Below are 21,397 nucleotides of genomic sequence, written 5' to 3' on the forward strand. Positions count from 1 at the left end.
CAAAGCTGCAGGAGCTGGACACTGAGGGGCTGGAGCGTGTCCATGGAAGGGAACAGAGCTGGGAAGGGAATGGAGCCCCAGGAGGGGCTGAGGGAGCTGGGAAGGGGCTCAGCCTGGAGCAAAGGAGGCTCAGGGGGCCCTTGTGGCTCTGCACAGCTCCTGACAGGAGGGGACAGCCGGGGGGGTTGGGTAGCTGACCAGGGGAGGAATCAGGAGAACTTTCTTCCCTGAAATGGTGGTCAGGCTTTGGAATGGAGCCACCACCCCTGGAAGAGTTCAAAAGCTGTGTGGATGTGGCACTTGGGAACATGATTTAGTGGTGGCAGTGCTAGGGGACCAGGTGGACTCAGAAGGTCTTTTCCAGTTTTAGTGGCTCCACCATTCTGTCCTGTGTGAGGATGGATCCATGAGACACCAACAGAAAGGAAAATAACACAGGCCAGAAGACACTGAGACACTCACATCAGCAGAGGCAGTTTCAGATAATAACTCATTTTACAGGCCCAACAGAACCAGACAAACCCAAGCAAACCAAGCCCCAAGGAGGAAGAAACAAGAGGTTGAAGCTCATTACAGTCACTTTGATCACCAGTGCGTTTTTAGAGGATGCAAAATTCACTCCTGACCTTACCCAAACTTTGACTTCCCCGTACGATCATCACTCTGTCAGAAATGCCATCTCGGTATTTTTAGGTGACAGTACATTTGTTTGTACTGTACATTTCTGCTGAGAAAACTTGTTATGTTTTGTAGGTCACTTGGTTTTACCATCTGCCTTGATTTCTGCTCAAGGAAAGTGTTGTTTCTGAAATCCTGAGTGCTGCACACAAACTGGGAGACGTCGGAACCAGCAGCAGCTTGATTTTGTATCATCCCAGTGGAAACACAGTGGAAATGCTTGCTTTAAACTAATTACTTAGTTTATAGCAAGCATCCACTTAAAAGAAAAAGGAAATATTTCTCAGGAAACAAATCAACAGCTGTGGGTTATTACTTCCTGGATAATGGGAAAAGGGTCAGCAAAAGCTTGGGGTGGTCAGTGGGAAGCCATTCCCCCTTGTCCTGTCATTCAGTGTCTTGTGAAAAATCCCTCTCCAGCTTTCCTGCAGGCTCAAAAGTTTGGAAATATTCTACAATGACCTTAACAAAAAATAAAAAAGACATGAAGCTTATTGGTAAATGAAACCTGAGGTGGGAGAGATCCTTCAGTGCAAGGCCTCTCCTCCCATCTCGGATGCCTGAAGAAGCTTTACCACACTGACAGTGACAAAGTAAAGCACTGTGACAACTAGCTGATCCTTGGGAAGGCAAACACAAAATTATTCAGTCAGGTCTTGGAATTCTGTAGCGGATTTGTCCTTGTTTTGACCATAATCTCACAAGTGATGCCAGCAGCAAACCCATCTGGCGCGTGTAAGACTAAATATCTGCTGCTCGTGGAGATCAGCCTCTCAAAATTAGCATTTCTGCCGAGATCTGATTTGCAGTGGCTTAAATAATAAACAAGTTCAGCTTCCTGTAAAATGCTGCACTCCTTCAGACTGCTTTGCCCAGGGAGTCTGGATTTGTTGACAGGTAAAGGAGATCCTCGAGTGATGAGCTGCAAAGAATCATGGAATGGTTTGGGTTGGAAAGGAAACCTGTCCTTAATACTTGCCATACCCACCCAGAGATGCAGAGCTCAGGATTTCAGATGTAAAGCAGCATTTGGGTAGAAACCAGCATAATATTTAATTCCAAGGTGTAAACAGCACCCTGAATTATGTAACAGCTCCTCAGAAGCTGAAATTCTCATCCTGTGGGATAAAGAGTAAAGTGCATTCTAAACTGCACAAAAGCCTCATATCCACCATGCTCCAGCACTGTCTCAAACCCTAGCTACAGCTGCTTTGAAAGGACTAGAATTTGTCTTAATATTATGCTGATTTTTAAATCACCTGTAATTTGCATTTGTCTGTCACCTCATGCACCTCACTGAAAAAGTCATTTTTCTCTTGTGGGACAGAACTGTGCTGTAGCTCCTGCACCAGCACCCTGACCAGCAGCAGGAAGTTTGTTAGAACACACAGCCAAATCTCTGCATTGAAGCCCAAACGATTTCCAAATAACACTGAAGAAATAATGAAACTAAAACACAAAAGAGGAGCATACAGACAACGTGGAAAAGTATACACTGTTAAGCCTTTTGGCAGAAGTCCATGAATATTTGAGTAGATGAGTATTTACAAGCTGCAGGAACTTGGTGGGGCTCGGTGATGTACAGAGACAAGCTGCCAAGTAACTGCATTTTCTACTTTTCTGCTGCAAGGAGCCTTTTCCAACCCAGCAAACAGCAGCACCACTCCAAAGCTCCCCCTCTGTGCCCAGGAACACAATTTCTGCTGGAACTAAAGAGAAAACAGAGATTATCCAACAAATATGGGGGGTTTGGGATATGAGCAAACCCCACATTATTGAGCCTGACAGTGAAAAGCTGGCACCTGTGAGGGAGTGTTTGGGAAAGGGAGGAGGGAATGGGGTCTTGAATGACTGAAATCCCCTTCAGAGTGGATTAATGCACGTGTTCCTGTTGCATACAGGTAGAGATATAAAAGAAAGCTCTTATAAAATATGGTTTAGGCCCTGTTACTCTAGCTAAGCTAGCAGTTAGCTTGCAACTTCAATGTGAAAAATCATAAGAATGAAAGCAGTTAGCACAACAAGCTATTCTGGTAAGAAAACTGTTTGCACCTGTAACAAACAAGAAATGTGTCCCATGGGAATCAGTGAACAAAATATGGGAATTAACCAAGAATAGAGAGATTTGACAGACACACACCCTGGCCATTTACAGACCAACATACTGAGTGTCAGCGCATTGTCAGCCAGTTAGGTCTAACACAGTGCCTTCTGATATTTCCTATAAATATCAGCTTTGTGAATAAAGAATTTGCTTTCCTGCATGAAGAAAGAGAGAATGAATGAATGAAGAAAATGAGAAAGAGAATGAAGAAGCTGCTTTACTGCAGCATGTTCCCAAACCAAGTGTTCCTGGTGGCTCCCCAATGCCCGGCTGGACAGACAAACGTGGAGCAGCTCCTCAGGGACACGCTGCACGTCTGGCTGCACAGGGAAGCAGATGAAGTTTCCTGGCTGCTCACCCCGGACACCTGATACTCGTGTCAACACAGCCAGCACCTTCCCTGTGTCACTCCCGTCCCTGATCAGCCTTGGGACACGGCCAGGTCGTGTGTCCAGAGCCCAAACAGAAGTCAAACCTTTCCCTGCCCTGCCATCCGGGAAAGGAAACTCCAGAGAATTCCAGAATTTCCTTCTCTGCAATTTTAAGGATTACTCCACGCCAGCGTGGGGTCACCAAGGTAAAGCCCCCAAGGTCCCAAAAGGGATTTTTTTTTTTAATATTAAACCTATTTACTAATTTTTCAGTACCAGCCTTTCCTTCTGCATTTTCCACAGTGTTATCTCCTAACCCAATAGGCTTTGAACTCCTGAGGCTTTAGAGACTCTGTTACAGGGATGGGGGAGAGGGATCTGAGTTTTGTTTAGCGCTAATTCAAGACATGATAAATCCCTGGGACAGGGATTATACAAGCATAATACAAATATATATATACATATATAAGTATATACAAATCCCTATATCAGGGATTTACATAGAACGTGAAAGGAATTTTATTTCTTCCATCTATAAAAAAGTTTGATACCTCCAAACATGGTAGGGTGTGGTTAGGGGTATTTTTTTGATAAAATTCCAGTTTTACTTTGGTAGCACAAAATTTGCTTGAAGGTCAGGCCTGGTGTTTCCCAGCAGGAAAAGCTAGCAGCTTTTCACACCCCACAGGCTATCAAAGGCAGGAGAGGGAGACAAGGAGCCCTTCCCTTTGGAGCATCTGAGCTGGCTTTGAAGCCCAGAACATGATTTGTGAGGTTAAATGCACTCACACACACACACAGCTCCACTGGAGTGGCAGCCTGGACACCATGGCCTGGCTGAGGGACAGGGACAGAGCTGGGAGCTGCTCCCAGGACCCTGATCCCACTATGAAGCAGAAGGAGGGTCAGGGATGGGTGGGATATTGGGGAGAAAATCTTCCCTGGCAGGGTGGGGAGGGGCTGGGATGGAATTCCCAGAGCAGCTGTGGCTGCCCCGGAGCCCTGGAAGTGTCCAAGGCCTGGTTGGATTTTGGGGCTTGGAGCAGCCTGGGATAGAGGAAGGTGTCCCTGCCCATGGCAGGGGTGGGATGGGGGGAGCTTTGAGATCCCTCCCAACCCAAAGGCTCCCGGAATGCTGTGACTGCTCAGTCCTGCAGGGATCCATCCACTCAGTGTGCTGCTGGATGCTGTGACTCCTGAGGCCTGCAGGGATCCATCCACTCAGTGTGCTGCTGGATGCTGTGACTCCTGAGGCCTGCAGGGATCCATCCACTCAGTGTGCTGCTGGATGCTGTGACTGCTCAGTCATGCAGGGATCCATCCACTCAGTGTGCTGCTGGATGCTGTGACTCCTCAGTCCTGCTGGATGCTGTGACTCCTGAATCCTGCAGGGATCCATCCACTCAGTGTGCTGCTGGATGCTGTGATTCCTGAGGCCTGCAGGGATCCATCCACTCAGTGTGCTGCTGGATGCTGTGACTGCTCAGTCCTGCAGGGATCCATCCACTCAGTGTGCTGCTGGATGCTGTGACTGCTCAGTCCTGCAGGGATCCATCCACTCAGTGTGCTGCTGGATGCTGTGACTCCTGAGGCCTGCAGGGATCCATCCACTCAGTGTGCTGCTGGATGCTGTGACTCCTCAGTCCTGCTGGATGCTGTGACTCCTGAATCCTGCAGGGATCCATCCACTCAGTGTGCTGCTGGATGCTGTGACTCCTCAGTCCTGCTGGATGCTGTGACTCCTGAATCCTGCAGGGATCCACTCAGGGTGCTGCTGGAGCCCAGGGCTCCTCCAGCCACCTCGGTGAGGGGAACCTGCCCGAGCGCTGCAGAACAGTGTGTGAAGGGATCTCTTGCAGCACACTGGGTGAAAGGAACTCCTGCCACTCTCTGAGTTTTACCAGCAAAACTCTGCTGCTCAGCTCAGCAGAACCCCTCTGCTGCACCCGAATGCCACCCCAAGGCAGGTGCCCCGAAGTGACAGGCACAGCAGCTCCCAGCATTGCTGGGCACGGGCAGGAGCTGGCTGCCCTCCCTCTGCCCCTCAGTGCGTCACAAACACCTGCCCAAAGCTGCTGCTGAGCCCAGGGCTCCTCCCAGCCCCTCCTGCCAGCAGGGAACAAACAGAAATCCCCACTTTCCTGCTCAGAAAGGGAGGGACAGACAAACTCCCACCTGTGCCAGGCCAGGTCCGTGTCATCCCAGTCCCAGCACTCCTTGGCAAACACCTCCAACTCTGCCCCATCCATATTTCTAAAAATACACTATTCCTCTGTTTTTTGAAAAAGAATTGTAGCAATTTACTTAATCTGACGAACAATGTGCACACAGGTGGTAGGTGACTGTCCTCAGTGAAAATAAAAAGCTTCCCATATGTCACTTAAGCAGGACAACTCAGGATCTTCATTAATATCATTAGAGTGTGACTGCCTACAAGCAGGACTATAAATGGATCCAAAAAGGCAAGTTTTGACCTAAATTTCACTGGTCATTCAGTGCAACTTGGAGAAGTCCTATAGTAGCTTGGGAGTTCTTCTCCCCAGTGGGAAAGATCACTGGACTTCATCAGAAACTTTTTTCAAAAATTCAATGTACACAGTTCACTGGCAAGAACTGTCAGAGCTTTAAAATGTACCCAGGAAAAGTATCATGAAAATGTGTAGTAGATTTATTCTGCATATTACAACTGCAGTTCCAAATCAGTGATTCCAAAGCCTTTCATTAGATCATAAAAAAACTTCAGGCCAGCTTATAATGAAATCTCTAATCAAATATGAATGAATCATCTGATATGACACAATTCCTTGAATGAGAAACAGATGGAAAAGTAGTGATGATTAAGTGGTTTAGATCACAAGACATTAGTTAAGCCAAAGGAGGAGATATTTAATCACAGAACCATGGAATGGTTTGGGTTGGAAGGGACCTTAAATCCCATTCAATTCCACCCCCTGCCATGGGCAGGGACACCTTCCACTATCCCAGGCTGCTCCCATTCCATCCAAGCTGGCCTTGGACACTTCCAGGGAGGAGAATCCAACAAGGAAAGGTCTCTTTAATGAACCATCAGCAATTCCCCAGGGAAGTATCTGGAGACTGCTGCTGTATTTTAGGCATCGCTGCACAAAACATTCACCTGATATTCCCTCCACTGCCTGAAGAAAAAAGCAGAGCCAAATATAGCCCTGAAAATCAATATCCACTGGGGAAGAGCCTCCAGGATCGTGATAAACGCGTGTCATGCTGGAAGAGGAATTCCTAAAATCCTGGGAGCGCAGGTGGCTGCTCTTTCCCCTCCAGCAATAAACCAGCCCAGTTAATTTTGGCAGAAAGCTCCCTGGGGAGCTCTGCAGTGCAGGGCACAGCCATGGAAAGGGCAGGCAGCAAAAGGAAAGCCAGCCCCTGGGAATAATGGGGCTGTCCATCCTCATCCTGCAGCCAGGGCTGGCACCATCTGTGCGGGGAAGCTGATGGGAAAGAGGAGCACAGCTCCACTGCAAACCCAGGATGAGCCTTACCTCCAAAAAGTGAAGGGACTTGGAATGAAATCAAAGGAAAACAACAGAGATTTCACCCCAATTACCCCTCTGAGGCTGCAAACCCAGGTAAAGCACCCAGGCTGCAAACACACACAGCCTCCAAGATCCCCTCTGAGGCATGTGGAATTTTTTCCCCAAGGAAGGCCTCAATCCATGATCCATTTCCATGAAACATTTATCACTTTTCATTCAGCACACAGTACTGTTATTTTTAGCAAAGCCAGAGGCAATGGGAACAAATTCCTGGACAGCCATTCAAGGGAGCCCTTCCATGTCCTGCCATCTCCTCCTTCCCTAAGCTTTCTTCACAAAGTTCTAGCATTCAAAGGCTCTTCCCTTCATCACCTGCTTCTATATCAATCAAAAGCACAAAACAACCTTTCCTGTGGGTAGGGAATCGGTAAGAATTCTTATTTTTGAAAGTAACACTTGGAGAAGAGTCAGGACTAAGGGAATCCAGCGAATTCCAGAGCTGATCGCTGTGAATTAATGAACCAAGCAAGGTGAGGGCAGAAGAAAGAAAAACCAGCAAGTTGGGGCTTGCAGCAGAGCAAACTTTCCTGCCTTTCATCCAGGAAACCAGTGCTGCATTCAAGAGCTTCACATTTAAGTGCTGCTTTCAGCTGTTAAAAGAGGGATAATCATTTATAATTCATACCAGCTCTTCCAATTGATAACCATTTCCTCATGGGTAAGAAAGGAGACAGATAAATCATGACAGATAAATACGTTTTCTGAGACAAAAGACAACAAAGCAGAGATGAGGAGCTGTGGGCTCCTGCTTTTCCCAACCCACAGGGATCAGGATATTCACATTCTGGGCTCCAGCATCAGGGCAGCTCAGGACTGCCCATCCCTGGAAGTTCCCAAGGCCAGGTTGGACAGGGCTAGGAGCAACCTGGGATAGTGGAAGATGTCCTTGCCCATGGGACAAGATGGGTTTTAAGGTGCTTTCCAACCCAAACAAGTCTGTGATTCTCTGATTGCCAGCTTGGCTAGAAGAGGGGTTTAATTCCACGCAGAACACGGATGCTGAAGCTGAGACAGAGGCGGCCAAAAACCTCATCCCTCTTCCATACAGCCCCGCACATGCACAAAGTGCTAAAGCAGAGTTAGAAGGACATTAAATTATCCCATGGCCAACAGAACAGGAGTCTGGAGACAGCATTAATCCAGAAAAGAGGTTCTGAAGCTTGAACTTCCCTGCTCCTCTGCTCTAGATGTGGCAGCTCCCTCCCCTCTCCTGCACAAATCACCCCAAAATTACTGACTGCAAAGGGCTTCTCAGAGCAGCACAACAATCCAGCAAATCCTCTGTGGAAATGGGGGAGCTGGCTGAAGGGCTGTCAGGGCTCTCCTTGCTGGGGAATGGCTCTGGAGCTTTCCTCCAGCAGGTGAAACACTCCTGTGATTGTCACTGCACGGGCCATGGTTTGCCCATTTAGCTCAGGGCAGGAAATTAAAGACAAATACTAATAAATCATAAGTACTGCAGGAAATAGAACCTTGAGCTGATTTTAAGTCTTTAAGCTGCAGTTTCTGTGCTACCTTGGAATCATGGAATGGTCTGGGTGGGAAGGGACTCAAAGCCACCCCCAGCCATGGGCAGGGACACCTCCCACTGTCCCAGGCTGCTCCCAGCCTGGCCTTGGACACTTCCAGGGGTCCATATTATAGATCAGGATATTTTTAAGACTAAAGGAAAGCCTTTCTGAGGAGTACCTACTTCTGGGGCACTACAAAACCTCACATTATTCCCTCACAGACAGAGATTAATCTCTGACTGCAAAACCAAGGGACAATATTAGTCCAGAGGCTCATACAAACCACTTATTCCTGCATACATCAACATTATTATTTTTGTGAATGACTGTGGAAGTGAGAGTGAATAAGTAGATCTGACATGGAGAAAAAGCAGCAGGGAGCTGAAATCTCCCACTTAATGCTCTGTGTTGGAAGGGACCTCATCCCTTTCCAGCTCCTTTCCAAAGGCAGGGACACCTCCCACTCTCCCAGGGTGCTCCAAGCCCTGTCCAGCCTGGCATTGGACACTTCCAGGGATCCAGGGGCTGCCACAGCTTCCCTGGGAAATCTGTACCAGGGCCTCACCAGGCTCTGATTATTTAAGAGAGAATTAAGGGAAGCAAGGTTGCTCAATAAAGTTAATTTATTCCTTTTCCTGCCCCGGGCCAAAGGCTCAGTGATCCTCAGGAGTCTGAGGCAGAGCTCTCCCAGGATGATTTTTGCACTCCAGAGCAGAGGGTAGGCTGGGGGGGCTTGGTCTCCTTGCACCTCTGTGAGCACCTCAGAAATTCAGAGCACCAATTACAGGTGATATGTCTGTGAAAAGAGAAAATGCTTCCCTTCCTCCAATTACTCCTTCATTTATACAGAAAAGAAGATAGAAGTAATGTTCACTGCTGATGACTGAACTCAGTTTTATTCAAGCAAATTCACTCCTAAAACCCATTTCATAAAATTGCTGTAAACATTTCTTGGTTTGGAGTTGAAATGCTCGGCACTTCAGGGAGGATTTTTAGAACTTTCTCACCATTTCACATCAGAGAAAAACAACTAACAAGGGTCAAACCTCTCCTTCACTTGGTTCGTGGTGAAGAGAAAAACATTTTGGTTTCCTACGAGCACAATAGAAACCCAGCATAAAAGCTCATCGACCACTCAAGTTTATTCAACCTTACCCTGACCAGGGCAGGAGAATGTTTTAAACAAAATATCCCAAGACACAATCAAGCAGTTTTATTTTCCCTTCTGCTGTTTTTTAACACCATTATTTCAGTCGTGCCTGAGCCTTGGAACACCACCCGGCAATCCCACACACAACTTGTTTTTCCAGAGCAATGCTTGGTGCTACTTCTCCTTTCTTCCCTCAGAAAGATCTGCACAGCAAACTCCTGAAGGCAAGAATGATATAAGCCAGGCATGGCAATCCCAGAATGGGCTCAGGGATCTTCAAGGTCATTCCATTCCACCCCTGCCATGGGCAGGGACATCTCCCATTATCCCAGGCTGCTCCAAGCCCCAGTGTCCAGCCTAGCCTTGGACATTTCCAGGGATCCAGGGGCAGCCTCAGCTGCTCTGGGAATTTCATCCCAGTCCTTCCCAGGGAACAATACCCAATTCCCAATCTCCCATCCATCCCTGCCCTCTGGCAGTGGGAGCCATTCCCTGTGTGCTGTCCCTCCATCCCTTGTCCCCAGTCCCTCTCCAGCTCTCCTGGAGCCTCTTCAGGGACTCTGAGCTCTCCCTGGAGCCTTCTCCTCCCCAGGTGAGCCCCCCCAGCTCTCCCAGCCTGAATTCCATTCCCACAGCTCAGTTACTGGAGAACCATTTGCCAAAGAGGCACTGCCCATCTCTCATCCCACCCACTCCACACCAGCACAGCTCCCCAGGGATCTCTGCCTCAGTGTTCTCCCAAAAGCACAGAGGTGAGTTATGGAAAACACTCAAAATGGAGTCCAAACAGCAAGAACTCCCTAAATCCTGCTTGGCTCCATCAAACAGCCTCATTCCACCTGGGGAAAAGCAGCCAGGACAGCCTCTCCCAGCAAGTTCCCCAAGCCCTTAACCAGCACCAGCCTTTGGCCTGAAACACCCCCAAAGGAAACATTAAACTTAACCAGCAAACAAAATCACCCCCAAAATAAAGGGATAGAAGATTCAAACCCATCCCCTCCACAATGCTGGCCCATGATCCACAGAGCCACAAAACCCAGCCTGGCTCACCACTGAGGTGCACAGTAAAACCTGTCCAGCACAGTGACTTGAAAATGAGAATCCCTCTGAGGGTTAGGGAAATAGAACCTCCCTTACCTGACAGACACGTTTGGGAGCACACAGAGGGGAGAGGGATTTCTCAGCATCCAAAGCCAAACGCCCGTGCCTGGTAAACAACCATCTCTTCCTTTTTTCCCCCCAATGCAACAACTCTACCTCCTTGAAGGTTTCCGTCTCCAAACAGGCATTCAAGTCCACAAAAATCTAGGTTAGGTCACAGCCCACTTTTGTTCTCCCCCTCCCAGTGTACTAAAGTTGTTTTGAATAAACTTCGTTTACATCTTTCCAACTGGCACTACCAGAAGTGCTCAGATCTTCTGCAGGATCTCATCCTTAACAGAAAAGGGCCTGAGGGCATTTTGGAAGGCAGAAGAGAAGGGAAAGTTGGGGGTTTGGAAGATCTGAGCTGCTCCCTGCAAGCGTAGATAATGTTTGCTATATCCTCTCACCCCTGGTAAAAATATCTGCTTGTACCAGGGAGAGAGAGAAGGGGGAAACAGAAAAGCCAGCAGCAGATTGTTTCCCCTCAGAATTCCACGTACTAGGAGCAGAACTTTGCTTTCCATCACTTGTAGAGCTGCAGCCCTGAGCTCCAAGAGCTCTCCCAGCTGGGCAGGGAGCAGGCAGGATGAGGAGCAGGAGGACAAGCCCCAGGAGAGGCCGTGGCAGGATCATTGGGAGAGGCAGAACAGCAAACAGCCCAGAGCCCAGCGTGACACGCTTTGATCAGCCCGGCCTTGGCTCCCTGCTCCTTCTCCCTAATGAGAGCACCAGCTCCAAAAGCTCCTTCTGGGCTGGGAAGGGACTCCTTCAGATGCTGCTTTGTTCTCCTCTCCCTTCTAAGGCAAACCAAGCATCTCCCACCAGGCTGGGCTCCCCTCAGCCCCCTGCAAGACTCCCAGGGCTGCTGTGCTCCCTTCCCAAATCCCACTCTCCCAGCCTGGGAAAGCAGAGGTGTGCAAGTCCTAACAGACTGTGTTCCAGCACTCTGCATTTGCATTCTGCTCTCCTACTCACAAGGCAGAGCTGCAGAGCCTTTTCCTGCACCCCCCAGAACAGGAATGAGCTTGAATAGGAGGTTTTTTCCTTACCAGAGCTGGGCATGTGGTTCACTCGAGGTGGATTCAACAGCTCCACTGGCTGGTCTCTGCCAGAAAGCCCATCTGGAAAGAGGAGGGAAAAAGAAAATAAAATCACATCAACACTTTGGGTAGCTGAGCTATTTTTAGCCATTCCAAGCAGAAAAAAAAATTTTAAAAAATCAGCAACCAATTATCGATGCAGAGCAGAAACACAAGGAATCAATGGAAATGAGAACATTCCCAGCAGAAAATAAAGAAGACTCTATCCCAAATTGCACTCAGGGCTTCCTGGTCTTTAAGTCCACAAGTGGTGCTGATCCCAGGCTGAGGAAATAGGCATGTCAGCTCCCAGACCTTGCCAGAGAGAACTGTGCCTCCTTCCTTGCTGGGGGAACTGAGCTAAGACACACGCAGCCCCACGTAGCAAAGTTGAGGAATGGCTGGAATATGCCAGGGAGATGTTAAGGAAAACTGACAAATCACTGCAGGAGATTAAAATGCAGAGACATGCATAACAAGCCCCATTTTGCATAAGTTTAGATTTCAGAAAGGCATTAAAAACATACTTTGTAAATGAGATGCACAAATCCATCTTGCTGAAGCAGTTCCCTATTTAAAATATTTCCAAGATTGTATCTTGCATCCAGGTAGAGTTAAACAGAACAACCAGTGTTGGAGACTGCCACACCTGAGTTTCTAGTCACCCATTCCCCTCCCAGAAAAGCCAAAGCAAAAAATGCTAAATTATGTTTTCAGTGTAATTACGAACCCTGGGACACAGAAAATTTATCTCAAACCTATTTGTTCCACCTTTGCCAGCCTGTCTCACTTTTCCCCTCCAACCCCTTTCTGTGCTGCAGCTCTGATAGGATCAAGCCAAACCCTGTCTGGAGACATCAAAGAAGCCACCCCATCTCTCTCAGGCAAAGGACAGCGTTACAAAAATGTTAATATTTGTTTTCTTCTCCCTGCTTTCTCTGATTTTCTGGGGACTTCTCCATGTCTTGCCTGGGTTCACCTCCAATGACCATACCCAGACAGAAGGGGAAGAGCAAAACATCACTATTTAAAATATAATCAAGCCATCAGGCACTCCAGGGTCAGTGGAGAGCACAGCCCAGGAAAATTCCCAGTTTTCCTGGGGAGCAGGGCATTCTCAGCTTCTCTGCTGGGCAGTTTCAGATAAAGATGTTCCTTCACAGGAGAAGAACCCATGGAGACAAAACAGAGCCGTGTAGCAGCAGCCAGGTTCTCTGTGAAACAAATCCAGGTCAATTTGGGGAATTTTTAAGACTTGGTAAGAAATAAAGTATATTCTTTTTTACACTCATTAAAAAAACTCCCATGCCCATAAACCAATCTTTGTTTCAAAATGAGGATTAGATTAATCACAGCAGAACATTCAGGAACATCTTTTAAAGCACTGACAGCTAAAACACTTGAAGCAAAACCAAGCTATCCAAGACCAAGGTTCTTGGTCTTTGCTGTGCAAATAACACTCCATAAAATAAAATGAAATTAAATGAAATAAAATAAAATGAAATAAAATAAAATAAAGTAAAATAAAATGAAATAAAATAAAATAAAATAAAATAAAATAAAATAAAATAAAATAAAATAAAATAAAACAAAATAAAATAAAATAAAATAAAAATAAAGCTCTAAATCTCTGGAGTCCTGCCTCAGCACAAGGATGTGGAGCTGCTGGAGCACTTGCAGTCAGGGTTTTGACTCTCCTCACAAGTCACAAGCCCTGGTTTGAGTACTGAGACAGCCCAGACAAGCTACAAAATATTCCCCAGCTCTCTGCTGGCCAAATTGGTGCTGAGCTACTAAACAGATTTGGCAAGGAACCATCCTCTCCAATTGGTTCTCTGTGAATCATTCTGATGATTTCCCCAAAACTCTGCCACAAAGTGCTCTGTCCACGGAGCCTGGAGGGAAGCAGACACCAGCCTGGCTGATTCATGGCTCGAGTCAGGGAACATTTTGTGTAGCTTCGTTTCCAGATGGGCATTTCTAGTCATTAATTAACAAGATGAAGCCATAATTCATTGATGGAAACTTGAACACTTTGGTTTTTATCTTAATCTGTTCCAAAGAGTTAAGTTATTCAGAGAATATAGCCAGGACAGGTTTGGAAGTAGTTGAGTTTGCAGGTTTGAAAGAAGTTGAAAATAGCAAAACAAAGGGAAAATATTTATAAGTTCAGTCCAGAATAAAGCAGAAACATGACAGATAAGAACCCTCAGAAAAGATGAAGCAGCAGAACCAGAGAATTGTCAAGATTGGAAAAGACCTCTGAGATCATCCAGGGCAAAACCAAACCAGATGAAGACTGGGAAATGCAACTTCTCCACTTTAAAAAGACAAGAAATGAAGAGAAATGGAAGGCTGAAACATTCAGTGAGGTCTTAGAGAAAACTGCAAGCAGCCTGACTATAATTAACTCTGATGAGCTTTAAAATGCAGGGCAGAACTGGGAACGAAGAGGTTATTTAAATAGTTTTCCATTTATTCAGATCTTTCAACCTGATGCAAATCATCCTGGCCTACCTGAATTCCTGGAGCATAGCAATGAGCAACTAAAAATTATCTTTAAAGGACAACCAGAGTAGAGGAAAAGTTTTACAGAGGTGTAGAAGTAAAACTTTAGGAGAGACAGGGAGAAAGGCTGGAGCAAGAGGCAGAGAAAATCAGCATTACTGACTCAGATTTGTCCCTTTGAAACGCAGAATTAAAACTAAAAAAAAAAAGATGGGGGATGCAGTGACAAAGGAGTAAAACCTCCCTGCTGTGATAATGACAGAAAAAAGTGCAACTACAAATGGGAAACACCTGGCCAAGCAAGGAAAAGACAAAGGATTTTCCAAAACCAAGCACTCTGCATTCAGTGAGGATGCAGAGGATCCCAGTTTCCTCCTGGATGTGCCACCACGGGCACGGGCAAGGTGACATGGCAGCCTCGGTGGCCACAGCTTTAGCTTCAACACCTGAACATGAAAGGTTCAAGGGGAAACCTCAGAGAGAAAATTTTTAAAAATGAGACAGAGGGGCTGCAGAACTTATCTTTGCCAGCATCAGCCTGTTCTCCACGGAGGGAAGACAACACAGTGGCCCAGAGATTTTCCTCAGGATGAGCAGTTTTCTGTGAGTTTGAGACCACTCGACCAACTTCTGTTTCCTTTGCTTATAAATATTCTGGACAGCACCGCACTGCACAGCAGCAACCAGGGGCTCCTGAGCAGGCAGGGAATTTCCTCAGAGGGTGGGCAGGCCCTGGCACAGGGTGCCCAGAGCAGCTGTGGCTGCCCTGGATCCCTGGCAGTGCCCAAGCCAGGCTGGATGGGGCTTGGAGCCACCTGGGACGGCGGCAGGGAGCGGAACAGGGTGAGCGTTGAGGTCCCAAATCATTGTGGGATTCTACAAGCCAGCACAAGCCTCGTCCCTTTGCATCAGGCTGCAGCACACAGGAGCTCCTGGCTGGTCCTGGCAGTGCCCAGCAGCTCTGTGCTGTCTCCATTACACGTGTCAGCCCACAGCAATTCCATGAATCTCCTGCAGGCACAGGGACGTGGGGTTTCTTTCCCCCCTGCTCTCAGTACCCACAGTACACCAGGCTATAAAAAGCAGCCTGCATGTTGTACCCGAGCTGGGCTGGGGGGAAGGACAATGTGCAAACAGGATTTCTCTGCTTTACTTCCTGGCAGGATCTGGGGAGGGTCCGTGGGTGGCTCTGCTCGAGCGTTTGGCTGAATTTAAAAACCAGATCATGCGCTGCCCTTGGAGCCTTGGGATGCCAGGCAGCTAAAACAGGCTGGCTGAGGAATACAAAATCTCCACCCCTGACCGTTCAGCACAGGCCACTGCAACACCCTGACTTGCATATCAAATGTGTGTGACAAGTTACAATATTAGTAATGAGAACACTAATTATCATGGATGCGTTATTTATTTGTCTGCTCACTCAAAATTTACAGAGGGGGGGAAAAAAAATCTTTCAACATTTACAAGAAAGCAATTAGGACAGCAAATGGATTATTTCTCTTTAAACCTATGAGAAAATGCTCAGTGCATATTTCCTCTCTAATTTGTCTGCACTCAAGGATCTATTTTTGGAAGTCTCCCTAGACTGTATTGTAGCACCACATGTACTGTAATGGCATTTTAATTAGCCCAGAGAGCTGGAAGATGCACTCTGCATCCGAAAGAGAGGCAGCCTAACAAAATGAGAGCATCCTTCTCTTCCCTTCTCGGAGATTTACAGCAGCTCTCAGGCCGAAATACCAATTATGGCTTCAGCTGGAACCGACTGCGAGCACTGTAAAAACCCAGCCCCTGGAACTCCAAACAGCAAAGCCAGCCTTGAAGCACTATTTACTCCTGCTTTACAGGGGGATGGTGAAATCAAAACCACTGCAGCCACACAGGGGCAGAACGGGGGACAAGAGGAGGGGAGACAAGTGAAAAAGGGACGGATTTGTGTGAGTTATCAAAACACCCATTTGGATGGAAATTAATCCAATCCCGTTCATATAGGGTAATTCTTTAATTATTAGGATTACTATTGAAGTGAGCCACCTTGCCTTGCCAGCGGGTGACATCACAATACATGTACATATACAATATATGTATCACCATCACCAGGATGGGCTGGTGTATGTACATATATTTTTAATTTGCCTTCATTCTGACTCCTTGCTTTGGATGCAGTAGGAAGTAGGTCAGGCTGGTGGCTTCCTCAGTTCTGGAAGAGGCTGGTACATATGGAATAGCAAGTCTCCCTCATGCCCTTGACAATCCTGACTGCTCCAGAGACATTCCAGAGTCCAGAGGTCAGTGGAGGAGTTCCACCAAAGCCAGGAGCCCACCCCAGCACCCAGCACCTTGCCAGAGAGAACCAGGATGGGGTTCAAGCTTCCTTTTCCGTTAGAATGCACACAAATACCTCACAAGGACCGGAAGATACCCAGGCCCATCATTTACTGCTCTCTTACCCTGGACCTTGCAAAAATAAATCCAGCAGGTCACAGTTTGGTTAGCATCAACATAAAAGCATAAAAGGAAAAATAAAAAAGTTCAAGGCCAGGCTGGACGGAGCTCTGAGCAACCTGATCCAGTGAGTGGCACCCTGGCCATGGCAGAGGAACTGCATGGTCTTGAAGGTCCCTTCCAACCCAAACCCTCCTGGGACTCTAATGCTCAGCAGCTGTTAACACAAAAAGCAACATTTAATTTATTACTAGGAAGTTATCCTAGAAGCCAAAATACCTAAGAAGCGTTTAAACAGGAAGCTGTGGTCCTCAAGGCGTTGACAGACTGATATCCAAATGACAAGACACCACTTCTCAAATGCTAAACCCTGGAAGCATTGTGTTCCACTTCCTATGCCATTATTTTCCTTAATTCTTTGCAGTGGGAGGATAAAGCAACTCCTCCTAAACATGACAATCTTCAGCCTCCTCAGCAGACTCCGATGACTTCATCCACACAAAACTGAAGAGATGTGTCACTTTGGAAATGCAGGGGAATCAAATAATCCTTGACATACAAATGCAAGTGAGCAGAGGCTCGGAGTAACCCATGAAAGAGGTTAAGGCTCCCTGGCATCATTACAGCAGGAAGCAGGAGCTGCCCATTCCAGATTTGCTTCTCTTCCCCTTGGGCAAGGAAAGCCAGAAACCCCCCCCCCCCCCCCCCGCCCAGTGCCCCCCAACAAAGAATGCAGGGAAGAAAAAACAAAACACCTTAAAGGAAGAGAATGTATGCAACATTTTTTTGTGCCTATTTTTTCTTCCAAGTGAAAAAAAAAAAAAACATGTATTTAATGCTGGTTTGCATTCCATTTCACCATAGCTGGTTTCGAAATCAGCTCGTTTGGCCCATAGCAAGTAACTACAGAAAGCCAGGTAAAATTAGCCTCCTCCTATCCACTGCCATAAAACTCCCTCCAATCCCACTACTATCCATAACCTCACCCTCATTAAACCCTACACTCCTAACTATCCTGGCTATCCCTCAGCAGCCCTGGGAGGACGGACAGGACTCAACCAAACACAAATCTGAAAAATCCCAGCTTTTTCTTCCACACCCCTAAAGGTAACAACACCCAGAGATCAATCGTGGCACGCTGGGCCCCGAGGATGGCTCAGGAGGGAGGGGAACCCAGGGAATGCCCCCACGCACCTGGCACACCGCGGGGTCCGGCAGCGCTGCGGGGGCAGCGCAGAGTCCTGACCATTCCCGAGGGACAGAGCCGCACTCAGCCCTGCCGGCTCTGCCGGGCCAGCCCCAGCCCGAGCTCTGCTTTCCCGGGCAGGCACCGCCCCCGGTGCCGTTCCCAGGCATGCATGGGGCTGTGTCCCGGAGCCAGCTCTGTTTCGGGCTCTCTCCTGTGCACGGTGACAGCTCCCCCTGCCCAGCGCAGGGCAAAGCCCGACACACAGCTCGCTGCGGGACTCCACGCGGGATCTGCAGGATGTCACATCAGTGCCAGGTAAGGTGCTCCCTGCAGGATCAGCACCTCACATCCCCCCTATCCCAGCCTTGTCCCATAGAGAGCCACCAAGATCACACCAGGCAGCAGGAAAAACATCCCCATCTATCTGTTCCTGATAACATCCCCATCTACCTGTTCCTGAGCACAAGGGCTGGAGCCCCTCTGTTCTGGAGCCAGGCTGGGAGAGATGAGGAAGAGAGAGCTCCAGGGAGAGCTCAGAGACACTTCCAGGGCCTAAAGGGGCTCCAGGAGAGCTGGAGAGGGACTGGGACAAGGGATGGAGGGACAGGACACAGGGAATGGCTCCCACTGCCAGAGGGCAGGGATGGAGGGGATATTGGGAATTAGGAATTGTTCCCTGGCAGGGTGGACAGGCCCTGGCACAGGGTGCCCCACCCTGTATCCCTGGCAATGCCCAAGGCCAGGCTGGACACTGGGGCTTGGAGCAGCCTGGGATAGTGGAAGGTGTCCCTGCCCATGGCAGGGGGTGGCACTAGATGAGCTTTAAGGTCCCTTCCCACCCACACCCCTCTGGATTCTGTGATTCCATAACACCTGCCAGCTTAGATTGTCTCTATATATCATCTTCATGTCAATTATGTACAGATTTCTAAAATTTGGACTTCAGATATTTTTAAAACCCAGATTAAAAAAAACAGACTCCCATTTCAAAGCATCTAAAAGTAGATTCCACTTTCACAGACTTGGTGGAACAGCAATTTTCCCACTTGCAATGAAGGAGCCCAGACTCCGCTGTTCATGACTATAAATATATTCATAGATATTTTCCCTGGCACAAAGCACTTCAATTTTAAAGGCAAGAGATTCATCAACTCTTCTGGAGAGCTTCATCCTTTTGCTGCTTTGATTCTGTCAGTGAGCACACGCTCCTGGCAGGAGTGGAGGAGGGCACAATCTGCCACCATCTGCACGGTGCAATCCATCTGAAAAGGTGACTGTCCTCAAGAAATTAGCATAGTCCAAGCATTTAACTTCACTCTGGAATATTATGTTCAACCAACAGGCTCTTTCCAGAGCCATTCTGCAAAATGTTCCTGCTCCCTGTGTGGTGCTGGGGATCTTTTGGTTTTAACTTGTAATGCAGCCTTTTAACAAAAGTGGATAAAATTTCCCATCCTTCTTGGGAGGCGAGCAGGATGAAGGCAGGATTCCACCCTGCCGGTTAAATGTTTCTCCAGGAGATCAGCACTATCAAAGTGAGGCGTTTAATCTGCTGAGACAGGTCCTGTGAACTTGAGCACAGTGAAAAAAGCCAGCTCCCCAGGACTCCCTCAGCATTCAGCGGGAGAGGTGCTGCTGGCACCCGGCCACTCCCCAATCACCCGCTATTCAGCACACACACACGCATCCCCGCTGGAGAGCCACAAACCCACAGGCAGAATGCCCCTCTGATCCAAATGCTCCAGCAGGTTTTTCACAACTGATTGCTGATACAAGAATGAAGCAAAGGAGAGGGAGGGGGAGGGTGGGAAAAACACCTTGAAATTATCTGCAATTGTCAGCAGTGGGAGAGAGGCGAAGCACATTTTCAAGGCAGGAGAGAAGGTTCAGTAGCCTGCTTAATTTTCCCTTCTCTCTGGATGAATAAACTGTCAGGAAGAAATCCAGCTGAAAGATAGCCTGGCTCTTCCACAGCTTCAAATGAGGCTCCAGCTCCTGCCCACACGCTCACAGGACATGATGTTCAAGCTAATGAGATGCCATGGGAAGAAAAGGCTTCCCTCCTTCCAGAAGGGAACAAGCTGTATGTGATGGGAAGCACAGAGCATGGATTGCCTTTCAGCCCCATGCCTGGCTAGCACACGAGCTAAATAAGGCTGTTCCACACAAGTGATGGTTCTGGGGAGGCTTAGGATGGATCTCAGGAAAAGGTTCTTCCCCCAGAAGGTGCTGGCACTGCCCAGGCTCCCCAGGGAATGGGCACAGCTCCAGGCTGCCAGAGCTCCCGGAGGGTTTGAACACCATTCCCAGGGATGCACAGGGTGGGATTGCTGGTATCTGTGGGGTTGGGCTTTGTGATTCTTGTGGGTCCCTTTCAGCTCTAGGGATTCTGTGATTCCATGAACTATTTCAAATGTAGGTTCTGATCCTTTCCAGTGCAGAAAAGGGACTTGAGGACACTTATTAAACAATTCTGCTAACCCAGGAAAAACTCCTGGATGCAGTAGAGACTGCAGGGAGAACTGAGGCAAAGGAAACTGAGGCTTGGAGCCCTCCCTGGACACTGCTGGCAACGGGAACCATGCAGGATTTCAGGACTAAGCAGATGCCTTCTGGCCTTGGGAGCTGCCTGAGCACGTCGCAGAATTGGAAAGGGCAGAGGGGAAAAAAGGGGGATTTTTCACTGAGGAAAATAAATCTGGAGACATGGAAACAGGATGGTCAGCAAACAGATCAGAGACCTTGGGTTTGATGGAGCAGTGGCTGTCAGGCTCCAAAGGCTTTCAGCCCCAACTCTTCCCAGTGCTCCATCACCCTTTCTGCTACACCCACCATCTTTCACAATGGAAAACTCATCTTCACATACAATATCACATCCAAGCCTGTAACAGCAGAACATCTGTGGCTCAGCAGAGAAAAATCCTTTTGGTCCAACCTTTTAAGGATCACAAACCAGCTGACCATGTCACCATCATATTTTCTGAAAAATCCTCTCCTCTTTGCCCAGGATTCTTCCCCTGGGAAGCTGAGAGGCCTCACAGAAAAAGGAAAACAATAATATGTAATTTGCTTCTCCTGTGTTTTGCTGCTTTGGAATGTGGTTTGGACATTGTTTATCCAACAGGCAGGATTGTTTCATGTGATTTGTTTTAATGTAATGACCAATCACAGTCAGGCTGTGTCAGACTCTGGAGAGAGTCTTGAGATTCATTATCATTCTTTGTAGCCTTCTCTAAGTATCCTTTCTCTATTCTTTGGTATAGTTTCAGTATAGCATCCTTTAATATAATATCATAAAACAATAAATTAGCTTTCTAAGAATACAGAGTCAAATTCATTCCTTCCTACCACAGGGGACCCCAGAAAATACCACATGACCATGCTTATGAGCAGCCTGAACTGCAAATCACCCCACGCCTGCTGGAGACAACAATGTCATGTTTGAATGCCTCTCTCAGTCTCAAAAAGGGAGGAGGACAAGTTTTCTCCTTGCTTTGCTCAGATTTCAAGCAGGTGCACATAAAAATTGAGTAAGTTTGAGCACAAAGTTTGGACCAAAAGCTACTGGTGCCCAGAAATCAAAATCCTGTCCCAACATGCTAATTCAGGGTGCTCAAAACAAAACTGGAGATAGTGCTTGGTCAAAA

General features: G+C 47.7%; 1 protein-coding gene across 1 annotated transcript in view; it reads right to left on the reverse strand.

The window, feature by feature from the left end:
- HDAC4 (histone deacetylase 4) overlaps window positions 1-21,397 on the reverse strand; it is a 178,311-nt gene that overhangs the window by 93,970 nt on the left and 62,944 nt on the right. The window contains exon 3 of the mRNA XM_058809255.1: window positions 11,579-11,650. Coding sequence (XP_058665238.1) covers window positions 11,579-11,650 — 72 coding nt within the window. The remainder of the gene's footprint in view (window positions 1-11,578; window positions 11,651-21,397) is intronic.

Source organism: Ammospiza caudacuta, chromosome 8 (assembly GCF_027887145.1).
Source record: "Ammospiza caudacuta isolate bAmmCau1 chromosome 8, bAmmCau1.pri, whole genome shotgun sequence".
In the NCBI taxonomy this organism is placed as follows: Eukaryota; Metazoa; Chordata; class Aves; order Passeriformes; family Passerellidae; genus Ammospiza; species Ammospiza caudacuta.